Source organism: Hipposideros armiger, unplaced genomic scaffold (genome assembly GCF_001890085.2).
Source record: "Hipposideros armiger isolate ML-2016 unplaced genomic scaffold, ASM189008v1 scaffold_656, whole genome shotgun sequence".
NCBI classification, from domain to species: Eukaryota; Metazoa; Chordata; class Mammalia; order Chiroptera; family Hipposideridae; genus Hipposideros; species Hipposideros armiger.
The window spans coordinates 810,328-823,779 of record NW_017732006.1 but is presented as its reverse complement, the minus strand read 5'-3'; the positions used below and the strand labels follow the sequence as shown (position 1 = coordinate 823,779).

At 37.6% G+C, this 13,452-nt stretch overlaps 1 protein-coding gene across 3 annotated transcripts in view; it reads right to left on the bottom strand.

Moving 5' to 3' along the window:
• Positions 1–462: 462 nt before the first annotated feature.
• Positions 463–13,452, bottom strand: part of ZMAT3 (zinc finger matrin-type 3) — a 32,866-nt gene continuing 19,876 nt past the window's right edge. For 2 of the 3 annotated variants that reach the window (XM_019626093.1, XM_019626094.1), the window contains 4 exons: positions 8,291–8,410; positions 5,807–5,973; positions 5,585–5,685; positions 463–3,694 (listed from right to left, as the gene is read on the bottom strand). In XM_019626093.1, coding sequence (XP_019481638.1) covers positions 3,486–3,694; positions 5,585–5,685; positions 5,807–5,973; positions 8,291–8,410 — 597 coding nt within the window. In that variant the 3' untranslated portion in view covers positions 463–3,485. The remainder of the gene's footprint in view (positions 3,695–5,584; positions 5,686–5,806; positions 5,974–8,290; positions 8,411–13,452) is intronic. The other variant, XM_019626095.1, reaches the window with a different exon arrangement.

Sequence of the window (13,452 nt, the reverse complement as noted above, 5' to 3'; positions counted from 1 at the left end):
TTTTATCCTTGACGAAGTGTAGCTACAGCAACTACATCCGTGCTGTAGAACAGCTCTGTAAATAAGGTGGAAGAGCTTGTGCTGCCTTTTAACTGTTTACGTCAGAGGGACATAAGAATGATCTCAGATTGCCACGACTCTTCATTCAATCTCAGGGTTTCAAAAATCCTAAATGGTTTTCTACGTGTACCAACGCATTAGATGGGGAAAGAGTGAGGAAGCTGGAGGAGGAACTTTTTCAAAGTGGACGGTATAAAAACATATTTACTTATAGATTCAGTGCAATAAGAGACAGGCAGACAAATGTAATAAACAACATGCACATATTTACAAGTTGCAATACATGATATACAAAGATGAGACCAAAGTATTTTCTGTTCAGTGTGGAGTCAAAAGGATTACATGGCATACTCAGTTTTGCAGCTTAGTTTTTTGGAGAAAAAAAACCACTTCGAAGGCATATGCAATCCAATCTTTTAATTGGAACATAGAATTTTTCCTTTACAAGTTCTTGCCTTCAATATCTTAGAAGAGAATTGTCATCTTCTAACATTGCTTTTGAATGACAACTTACACAAAGATATTCACAGAAAAAAGAGACCTGGATGCCATTTCTTCTGGCACATGATGACCGAAATCTACTTAATTTAATTGACTAAAGGTTTTCCATTGTTTAGGTCTCTGTCCATCCTTGTACACAGCATATAAAAGATAGTAACATGACTCTTGGGGAGCACGGGGTGCAAATTCTAAAGCACGTTACAGAGCAGGACTGGACTGCACACAATGAAATCAACAGAAATTACATATTACTGACTGCAGTAGTAACAACAACCTTTTTTGACAGGGAAAAAACACTGTGGATAAGGAACGCATAAGTTAGAAAAACTGTACCATGCAGAGATGTATTTCTTTGGGCATTTCCTTTCTGACAACCTCTGTCACCCTCTGCTTCACCTATGGAACACAGGAGGATATTGCAAGCTAACAAGCCTAAAACGCAACCCACTGTCATAGAGATTTGTGGTGGGGAGCGGGGTTGGGGAGGGGGCTGTGTATGAAACCTCTATAAATAATCATGGAGGTTATTTACCAACTTCGTAGAGTTTGGAAATTAAGGAACAAACTGAGTTATTGTAGGCAATATGGTATCTAAAGTGTCATATAAAACAAACACATAGCTCTTTTTTAGTGCAAAGAAATATAGTAAGAAATAACAATATAAATCTAACCTTTTTTTTTTTTTAAAGAAAATGCGTTTATGCATTCATAACATCCATTAAGGGCACTGGGAGACTGGAAACCTGAATACGCAAGGCCAGATGTAAACATCAAGGCCTTAAATCCACTGCTTTTTATGTATTCATAATGAAATTGTTAAGTGGGGAGAGTGAGGGAAACTCTTCCTTCAACTTTATTTGCAAAGAACAAACAAAATGGATGAATGCCACTTTTACAAAATGTAAATTCTTATCCACAATTTTTTTTACTGTGATCTGAAACAAGGATTCAATAAAATCTTCTCTATGGTATCACATAAAACTACATATATATATATACACACACACACATATATATATATGTAGTTTTATATATGTATGTGTGTATATGTATATAAATACACATATGGAGAGAAAAAATGAGATTTTGAAATAATTACAGAACCAAGTGGCCAGCACTGTAATATTAACGTCTACCAAAAAATTGTCCTAGCAGCAAAATGAATAACCTACTGACCAATAAAATAAGCTCTAAACTAATCAATTGTACTTTATAGGTTAATGTACAAAGGGTTATTATACTAAGAGTCACAGGTCTAGATAGACTCTCAATAGAACATTATTTCATTCTTTTGTCTTTGAAAGAAAAAAAATTTACTAAATAATTCTACTTTTCAGAAACCACCACTTCAACAGAAGAATAACTTGATACTGTACCAGAGGTTAATCACAAAATTGAATTTTAAATATGGGTCTAGATTACAAAAATGTTTAGAAGTACTAAAGGACAGGAATCATAATTATGACTTCCCTTCTCCCCATCTCTCTGTATAGGATTCTCAAGAAAAAACAGGAGCGTTTTTTTTTTTTTAATTAGTAATATAAGCATCCAAAGATACTTATAGTGCAAAGATACTGCTCTATATAAACTTCTATATGGCCTTTCAAAAGAAGTATGGATGAGCACCGGTCTTATCCATGTAAATATAGTAAGTAGATAAAATACGGTTAATGAAAGTTCATAGAATACTCCATTACTTAACATAGACATACACTAGAGCTTTATTTTAAAAACAAAATACAAAAATAATAATACTGTTGTAATTATCAGATACCAAGTAACCTATAATGTACTTCTATTAGCTTTAAGGAAGCTGAATTACAAAGAATGAAATGAAAGTTCATGTATTTTTCTACTGGAAATGACACTGAAATTTGATTAACTTTTTTCATTCCTCTCTATCTATGAAACCGTAAGGTAGTAGTATTTTTCAGGAGAGCCAACAAACTAGAAAGACTGAGAGGAACGTAAGTAAAATGTAAGAATCCATTTATCATCTAAAAAATCTGCCAAACTAAATATCAAGAGATCTAAACTTATGATTAAGACCATCATATAAGTACATGTTATTATCAATGAAGTAACTCTAAATTGAAAAAGTCAATTTTACATTTTCTAAAACCAGCTGAAAAATATATTTTTTAAAATATCATATCTATCTTAAATTCACTGGATATTTAAATGCAGGGTTTGGAAAGCCCATAACATAGCTGGAGAATGAAATGAGCTTATTAGACAAACTTAATTCAACTGAAAGGGGAAGAGGGAAGAGGAGGGAAGAAAGTGGCATTTAAATGTGTGAAAGCCATAACTGGAAATGATGTTTCACTGTTTGGAAGTCTACAAGCACATTGGAAGTGTTTGAATCCAAGAAAACTTGCATTTCAATAATGGGAGGACATGATAAAGGGGAACACGTCCTGGGAAAAACCCGAATGCAGTTGATAATAGTACAACCTACTGACAAGGCATTGAGTTGAGGTGGTGGTTCCAAAGAAGCCTTGGAAACTGAAATCTCTGCTCACATGTTTTTACTACGATCTGAAGTAAGAACTCAGTAAAATTCTTTACTTAACAGGACATAAAACTAAAATTGCAAAAGAAGATGAAATGTTTAAATAGTTAAAGCTCTAAGTGGTCAGGCTACTAATTGACCAGAACTTGTTCAAGATAAAAAATTATTTCTCACGGGGTAGGTAGGTCACATGCTCTAACTCAGCACAACTGATCTGAAAAAACATCATGACCTAAGAAGTACGTTGTTTTCCTGCCCCAGTTTTGACACCTCATGGTACCACTGCAGGTGACACGTATTAACATTAAGCAGAGGAATGTACTCATGTCAAAAGGACCACAAAGCAAGGCATGTTTACAGAAGGCAAACAGCAGGCAGGCTGAGCTGCTCTATCTGAATACAGCAATCACTATACATAACCCAGATTCTCCATCTCATTCCTGTACCGCTGTTCAGACACCTTGCTTTTATGCTGCTTGCTCTCTAAATGCTGCCGGAATTCCATCTCTTCGCCAGCCCCAACATTACACATTGAGCAGTAAAACTGGCCGCTTGGAGTGACGCACATGGCCAGGTCACGCGGGATTCTCTGCCGAGAGCGGCGATTGAAATACGGGCCTGTGAAAGCAAGAGACAAAGATAATGTATTCACTTCAACAGAGTCACTAAGTGAATGACGATGGTCTGATCCATTATCACTGTTGACTAAATTCAAATTATTAAACTCAGAGATTATTAGCTTTAAATGAAAGTGAAGTTAATGGATTTTTTTAAATTACAATTTTATACACATTCAATCTAAAAGCTAAAATGATTCCTCCAACTATTGTCAGAAAGGTTACTGGAGAGCCAAACCCAAACTCTAAATGACAATGTCTCTGAAAAGTGAATACAATTTAACAAATAATTTCTAAGCATCATATGAAAAGTTTTATAATTATGCTAACTCTTTAATCTAAAAATTCTATTTCTAAGAATTATCCTAAGAAAATATTAAGAATTTTTACATAGAGATTTATAAACAAAGACATTTATTTCATCAGTATTTATAAAAGTTTTGGGGGAGGGAGGTAGATATGGGGAAAGGAGAGATCCAAAAATACAATTTGAAAAATTATCGAAATGACTGCAATGGAAAAATAATGAAAACTCTTTAATTACATGAAAATGTGTTTATAATATGCTATTAATAAAACAAGAATATCACAAAGTTTAATCACATTTTTATTTTTAAAAATATATAAAGATTGAAATGACATACAAAAATGTTGAAATTACTGATAATTTTATTTTATTCTTTTTTATATAACTGACTTCTTAAGTTGTACTATTAGCTTATTAATTTAAGGCATTTCTCAAAATATTACTTTCATTGCATCCTACAAATTTGATATATTTTTACTACTATTTGGTTCTAAGAATTTTTAATATCCAATATGATTTCTTCTTTCACTCATGAGTTATTTAGAACTGTTTTTAAATTTCCAAACAAATGAAAATTTTGTGGCTTTTATATTTGCTATTGACCACTCACTTAATTGTACTCTAGTCAGAAAACACAATCTGAACTGCCTTCTGTCCTAAAGTTTATTTTATCTAATATTAACACAGCTCTCTAGGTTCATTTCAGCTAATTTTTTTTAATCTAATCTTATACTCTTTTTCCTTTAACTGGAACTTCTGTAAATTTACATTCATCATAATTACTGATATATATTTAGACTTTTATTAATTATATTACACTGTGCTTTCTATATGTTCCTGTTTTTCTATGCTTCTCATACCTTTCCAATTAACTTTCTTTGTTTTTTGTTTATTTTATTGTTCACGTGAATGACCTGTGCTGGTATGTGTATTCATTGGAGGCTGGTGTAGGGGGAGGATGAGGGCACTGCTCAGTCCTACTGTCCCTACTGAAGATAATCAAAATATGCAGAAGACAGTCCTATAAACTGGTACTTCTGAATTGAAGGTCTGTATCAGGATCACTGAGGAAGCATTTCCAAAGCACACATGTCTGGGTCCTACTCCCTGTTTACTGATTGAAAACCTCTAAGTCTCGGTGCGGGCATGTGCATTTTGTAAAAACTCCCCCAGGGAACTCTAATTCACTACCCTATACCACTGCTATAATGTTTCTGGGGTTTTTTTTTTATGTTCCCCAATAAATGGGGATTTAACATGGTGCAACTTTAAACCAAATAACCCATTTGTATAATGCATTTTACATTTCTCAGATGGCAAATATCAGAAAAAATATAAAGGGACTATGATAAGAGACCTTAAAGCATAAACATATAGCTTAAAATCAAAATAAATAATATCCTAAATAGAAAAATAAGTAAATAAATCAGACCCGAAATAAACACCAGCTTGAAAAGCCACCAGACCAAACAAAACAATAGCTAACTCCAAATTCTCAGGGCTCTCTATTACCATTAAAAGAAATGAAAATAAAGGAAACCACTTGCAGGATGCAGCCAAGGTATGTGGAAATCCACAGGATACCTGAATTATTCTGCACTGTATACATATTTCTCCTATTAGGCATCATCTTATACTCATTCCCTTCTTTCCGGGTCCGCCGTTGACCGGCCTCTGAGGAGTCCCTGGAGAAAAGAAATTTTTAAAGAGTGAGGCTTCTAAACAGGGATCCCTTTCAACTCCTTCTCTCTAAAGACAGTCAGTCTCACACAACACTGTGGCCTCAGAGAAAACGGCAATACCTACGAGAATGAGTTACTCTGAGCTTCCGCCAGCCGCAGTCTCTTGGCATGATTCTTCCCTTGATAGTGAGCCTGAGCCACAGCCGGAGAACTAAAGGAGGCATCACAGAGCTTACAGTAATCGTTCTCTGTGGCCAGGATCACTCTGCCTCCCGGCTTAAAGGAGCCAACCTGACATCAAAGACACAAGAAACAAGGTTAAAAAAAACTGGATCTTACTCCCTCCTTCTCCTCAAAGTTCCTTTGAAGAGTTGGAAAATAACCAAAAGTTAGGGCATGATCACAAACACTCAGCTTTATAAGGAAAGGAAATAATTCATTAAAGAAAAAAAAAGTTAGAAGACACTTAATCACGTTTTTGCATGATAATCACCAATGTACCTAACAGATGACTGTCTCATTGCTATTTCCATTGATGAATTTTTTTTTTTTAAGTTTAAAAACCCAGCATGGAAGATTTAGGGTAGTATAGTTAAGGCCTAGTCACATTAACAGAAAAAGTAAAGCCTGCTCAGAATCTATCAACAAGTATTTTACTGAATGCCTACTGTTCGTAGGGCTTGCCACCTAATGCTGAAGCTATATACAGACATATACTAAAAAACGAGCCCCTACCCTCAAAGAGTCTACAACTTAGCTACAGATGTGATATAATTAGGGAAAAATAATCAGAGGATCCAGACAACTGTATTCAGGTTGGGAAATAAGGAGTTACGGGAAATCTAACACAGTGCCTAGAAGATAATATGCACTCAATAATTATTGTGGGTTAACAAAAAATGACACACTAGATTCTGCCTGGAGGACAATAAATATACAAGAGTCTGGAAAGCATAACTTATCAGTTGAAGGAAATCACACTGTTTCACCTAGAAGGGAAGATTTTCTGAGGACAGGATAGCTGTCTTCAAAAATCACAAAAGGCTCATGCAATGAAAACAGACGAAGACTGTTTGCCCGGAAGGGTGGAGCTGGCAGAAAAATGGTCCCCAAGAGGGAGTAGCCATCCAGTTCTGGAGCAGCCTTCAAGAATGAGGACTGTGACAACAACACCACCTGAAGGTCTCTCTGGGAATTTTCCTTTCCTCAGATTCTGTTTTTAATGTATCTCATGTACCCCCATGAATTCATGAGGATGGAGGAATAGCTGGTATTGCTATCTATAAGTATTAGAACACTGACATTCAGAAAAGTAAAATTATCCCATGGTGGTAGCAATAGAGGTCTAAAGTCCAAAAATGATTCTTCACCACCACCTTACAAAACTTGTAGCTCCAGGGAAAAGTGACTTAGCTCACTTGAGCTTCTAATAAACTTCTAGGTGAGACCGGTGTTGCTGGCCCCGTGGATTACACTTTGCGTCAGTCCTAAGAGATATAAGTAGACCTCTAAGTTAGTGCAAGCATGACATGAAGTCAGGGGCCAGGGCCAGAATGAGATAAGGCAGGCACGTGCCATGGGCACAAAATTTAAAAGACTACTGAAAAACTCAGCAATCAAGATAAATAACATTTTAATGGACTATTTTTACAAATCAAACCTAATGCAAAAAAATCAATGAAGAACATAATTTCAAAATTTTAAATAAACACAGGGTCTGTAACAGTGACATGGCAACCCATAGTACAGCCTGAGGCAAAAGGAAAATGAGTAACACTCATCCTGTCTTCAAGTTTTTTACCTTTGTTCACTGCTGATTTTTTTTTACATTAATTTTGAAGTTTTAAAATATTTATCTTGACTACTGAGTTTTTTTGTCTCTCCGTTCAATTTTGTACTCAACTCGAGTGTACCCTAGACCTGGCCCTGACTGAAATAATGCATGAAAAGTGCTTAGCAGTGTGCCTGGCATAGTAAGTACTCCGTTAGTTATTGCTTACGGCCACTGTATTGTTCCACGGACAGACAATAGTTCAAAGACAGATTAAGGAATAGAATCCACATTTCAGAGTAATCAAGTACAGGAATATCTTGCATGAAAGGCCCATTCTATCTTCCAAAGAGTGAAAGGGACTCTGCTCTCAACCAGAAAGAGTTTATACGGGTTTTCTGCACAGAGCTTAAAAAAAGCAGTTAGTGGGTGGGGTGGAATCTCAAGAGGCTGTTCTTGCTGGAAGGCAAAACATGAAATAAATGGTATTAACTGCAAAGACATAAGTGTTTTAAAATCTCTTTCTGTTCAGAGTTAGTTGGTTTTTATTCTAGCTTCACCTAGACCTTCAGGGTCATTTAACCCAGAATTTTGAGAAATGCATAGAGAGACTCATGAAACAGTATTTGTTTCATCATTTCATGTATCACAACCAAAGCCAATGAGAAATCTCAAGGTTCATGGATGTTGGCATGCACTGAATCCAGCACTATAGTTCAAAGAGTTAAAAGCGCCAAGTGGAACCTTTCAAGACTATTTGCCCAACTGAGCCTTGATGGGCGGTCTCACAAATGTCATCCACGACCACGTGTGCTGCCACCCTGACACGCATCTCACCTGTGCAGGAACCGGGACAGCTGGAGTAGCCACAGGCTCTACCGCATTGCTCACTCTGGCTGGAGGGGGACAGCTGTTGGCTGCATAGTAATTTCGGAGTTTCTTACCATGATTTTTACCCTGGAAGTAAGATGAAATGGGTAATCACCATGGGGAAAATTTGTCGAGTTAATATATTTATTTTTTTTTAAATAGAAAAAAAAAAAAGCACCACATTTTATTCTTTTAGGTATATGCAACACTGGGGTAAACAGACAATTAGCTCGCTAGATCTGATTACTTGATTTTAAAATAAGAGACTGTACTCTTCAGTTCTAACAGAAGTCAGATATTTATCTGGGAAAGATAAGGAAACAGCCAGAAGAATTAATTTCTTACATATTTCTGGAAAGGTATCACATTTTCCAGTGATCTGTGTCCTCCCCCAACTTGTTGCCATTCATATGCCACTGCCTAAATATGAATTTTATGACAGTCTGATCTAATATACAAGTCTGTACTAAAATGGATAATCCAATTATTTTTACCAAAAAAAAAAAATAGCACTTACAGAGTATCTTTTTACTTTGTGCATTAGCTCATTTGCTGCTCATGAAAATCCTGTAAGAGGAATTTGTTAACGTTATCCACATATGACAGCTGAGGAAGTGCGACCCAGAGATTGGGGGTGGGGACTTGCTGCCAACACCTTCAGCGAGGCCAAGCAATGCGGCCAGAGCCTGAGGCAGGCCTTCTGAATCCAAAGCAAGGCCGTTTCACCTACAGCATGATGGCTTCAGGATGCACTGTGAACCTCTATTAAAATGGATTTGCTTCTCTCATTTTGTGTTTTCTTTAATTTATTATTCACATGACTATCCTCCTTGAACTGATACAAACTGGTGGGAAGCGTCCATGGTCTAAAAGCATTCTAAATGAGGATAAAACAGTATATTATTCTTTAAACTGAACTGTAAAATTCAAAACTGTAGGCAAACATTTATTCACCACCTACTATTTGGTAAACCCTAAAAATAAATAGGACTCGCACAGGCTTTACAGGAGAGATACAAAAGCAGTTAAAGTAACAAGGTAAGTTCTGACCACTGGAATGCCCTAAACGTACTCTTGCCAAGGTCACAATGACCTCCAGGGAGTCAAATCCAGCAGTCACGTCTGTGCCTTCATCACAGTCTAAGCAGCATGACACGATTACTACTCCCTTCCTTCTATTGTCATTTTTGACTCCCTCTTACATCTCTAGCTCTCATTCTCTAAATGTGGCATCCAAAGCTCTACCAGCTCTCTCCTCTCTCCATCTACACTCAAACTCTTGAGTTATTTTATTCAGCCTCATAGCTTTAAAATATAATCAATAAGTTGGTGACTCCGAAAATTATCCATCTCCATCCCTGTTATGGACTGAATATCGGCGTCCCGCCAAAAATCATATGCTGAAATCTAATCCCAACATGATGGTCTTAGGAGGTGAGGCCTTTAGGAGGTAATTAGGTCTTCAGGGTGGAGCCTAATTAGTGCCCTTTTATGAGGAGGCCAGAAGTACCCCTCCCCCTTTTTCTACCATGTGATAATACATGTGGAAGTGGCTGTCTGAAACCTGGAAGACGGCCCTCAGCAGAACCCATCCATGCACCCCGATATCAGACTTCCAGCCTCCAGAACTTAGAGAAACAAATGTTCACTGTGTAAGGCACCCAGTCTCTGGTAATTTGTTATGGCAGCCCCAAAAGACTACGACAATCCCTAACCTTTAGAGTGATCTATCCAGCTGCCTTCCTGCCACATATACTTGGCAGTCTTAAGAGAAATATCCAACATGAAATAGCTAAAATGTAACTTTTCATTCCTCCCCCACAGAACTTCTCATCACCGCCACCACCACTAGTCATCCACACGTGAGTAAATGACAACCAGTTACTCAAGAAAAGCCAAGAAGTCCTTTTCTTGATCCATCCCTCCTTAAAACCAACCCATCTAATCCATCAGCCCGTCCTGGAAGCCTACCTCCCAAATGTATCATAAGTCATTCTATTTATTTCCATGGACGTTACAAATACCACAGTAATCCAAGATGCCAACATTTTCCACTTACAGCAACACCTCCTAACTGGTGTCTGCTCTCCCTCTTGTCCTATAATTCTCCTCATATCAGCCAGAGTGATAATTCTAGAGTGATAACATCTTCCAATGCTTTCCCACTAGATTTAAAATCAACAAATCTTTCCCATAAGGCGCTGGGTGACCTGGCCCTGTCCACTTCTTAGATTTTATTTCCTATAGCATCCCTTTCCCCTACTCATGAGGCTCCTGCCTCACAGGGCTTTCCGTTCCTTGAACATGCCCAACTCATTCTAGCTCCGGGGCCTTTGTACTCGCTGTTGCTTCTGGCTAGAATGTTCTTTCAGATGGCTGCATGGCTGGTTCCTTCTTATCCTTCAGGGCTCAACTCAAACAGCCCCCATGCAATCTGAAATGTCCTGCCAATCTCCACCTGCTTGCCCCACACACGCTCGCCACCATATAACGACATTGTCTGCCTTTACTTTTCATCTTGGTACCACTTATCACTACCGAAAATAATATTGTCTGTTTACGTGTTTCTTTCTCTTTCCTACCCTCTGGAATGTAGACTCCTTGAAAATGAGAACCTTGTGGGTCTTGTTTACTGTTCTATCCCCAACGTTCAAAACAGTTTCTAGCTAGCATATAGTAGGCCATCTGTAAATATTCGCTGGAGAAATGAATCGAGTAGTATAATGGAGATAAACAAACTGTTATAACACCAAGCAGGAATTTCTTACTTGTGCCTGAATGTGCCATGGAAGGCTTCCCTGAAAAGGGGACATTTTTGAATCATCTTTTAAAATGAGCAAAAGTTTACCAGGCAGCTAAGGAGAAAGGGGAAAGAAAATTATGAACAGCCCAAATCGGCTGTGCAAAGGCCCAGCCTGCAGGAGAAATGGTCGTCAGGGTCCTTTGGAGAAGAGGTAGGAGTTGAGATGCACGGGGCTAATCCTTAATGGTTTTGTCCATGATCCAGAATGTGGACTTTAGAGGCTGCAGGGGGCCTCTGAAGGACTTGAAGCAAAGCAGTGGGGATGGCTGGATTGCATTCGCTAAAAAATCAGAATGAGGGATAAATTAGAGTAATTCAAAGCCAGAAATTGGGAGTATAGAGAAGAGAGCCAAAGACAAAACCTAGGATACTAAAATATAGACTGCAAGAGAGAATGAGGATCCAGAAAATTAGATTGAGAATGCCTGACCTATGAAGGAACATGAAAACCAGACAAGTGTAGCATCATAGAAGCCTAGAATAAGGTGTTTCAAAAGAAGGGTCTAGTTAGATACATTGTAACCCAGAAACTCGACTTCTAGGCATTACTAAACAGAAACACACCTGATGAGATACCTATAAGAATGTTCCTGAAAGGACTGTTTGTAACAACTGAAAAGTGGAAACAACTTCAGTGTCCACCTACAAGATAATGGATAAATTGTAGTCTATTCATACAATGGAACACTATATACAATAGTGAAAATAAACATTCTAGGATCATGCATGGCAACAGGAATGATTCTCATAACAAAATGCTGAAGAAAAAGAACAAGTTGCAGAAGAAGATATTTAAGAATAATCTTTTGAATATGGAGGTTAAAAACATGAGAAACCACTACATATTATATAAGAAAACATATATGTAGCAAAAGTACAAAACAAATGTGGGAAAAATTAATACCAATTCACTATAGTGCCTACATCTGGAAGCACAGGAAGGGAGACAGGGGCTTCAACTGAATTGATCATTTTCACTCTTAAAACTAGATGGCAAATACACATGCTCATTCTATTATTTTTAGTACTCTTAGGTTTGAAGGATTTCATAATCATTTAAAACAACAATAACAAAAAAGGGAGTGGTTTACCAGGTCACGTGCTACTGTAGGGTGAGGACAGAAGTAATGCTTGGATTTGAAAAGATAGCGGTGAAAAGTAACTTTGGTAAGAACCATTTCCATAGAGTAAGGGGGATAAAAGTGGGTGGCTTAAGGAGAGAACGAGAGATGTGACAATGGAGACCATTAGTATAGGCAACTTTTTAGAAGAGTTCTACTATGACAGGGAGCAGAGAAATACGGTATGGCGTTAGAGGGGGAAATGAGTCAGTGAAAGATTATTTTTAAGATGGGTTTTACTTAGCCTACTTTGCATGACAACAGGAAGAAGTCAGTAAAAAAAGAGAACAGATGATGCAGAAGCTAAGCACAGCTATAGGAGCACAGTCCATGAAAAGGCAGAAGATGGGGTACACAGTAGTACAGGAGGGGTCAACTTTAGATAATATCAGGTATTTTATTTTCAAAGCAGTATCCACAGTAGTACTCAAGCAGATACCGCATCCACAACATAATCGTAATGACAACTAATGATTTTTGGGCATTATGTGACCGACAGTGTTCTAAACAATTCATAAATGTTGTCTCATTTATCCTTCATGAAATCTCTATCAAGTGGGTATAATTATTATTCCCATTTTACATAAAAGGAAACTAAGCTCAGAGGGTTAAAAACTCGCCTGAGAGCTTCCAGATAGCTGGGTAGCAGCTGCCAGTATTTGCGTCTCCCCATATATCCTCTACAAACAATACAGAGCGATAAGAAAAACAAATAAAACTACACACACATCATGCCTTCCACAGAACTAGACACTGCAGAATGACCAGACTTCAAAGTAACTAGGTGAAAAAGACAAAATATCAAAACCTAGTAAGCAATCTGCCATAAGCCTTCATGGTAAGCTAGAGCAGCCTGACAAAAACTGCAGGAAGGAGAGCTGAGGAGGCTGGCAGAAAACCTAAAGCTATTTTATAATCACCACCAGAAAAAAGGAGCCCCCTAGGTTTGTCAACACCAAAGCATGATCCAGTCACTGACTGCGGGAAAGGGGCTTGAATGTACACATAGTCTGAAGTGGTTGTCTTCAAAGTGACATCTGGAGGAGAAAAAGGCAAAAAGGGCGAGGCATCCTTTGGCGACTGGGAAGTTGAAGGGGGAACAAGAAGCAAAACAGGAAAAGCTAGTGTCATGCAAGATCAAGAAAAAACAAAACAAAAACAGATGACATACAAAACCCTCCCCTGACCATTTAAAAAAAAAAAAA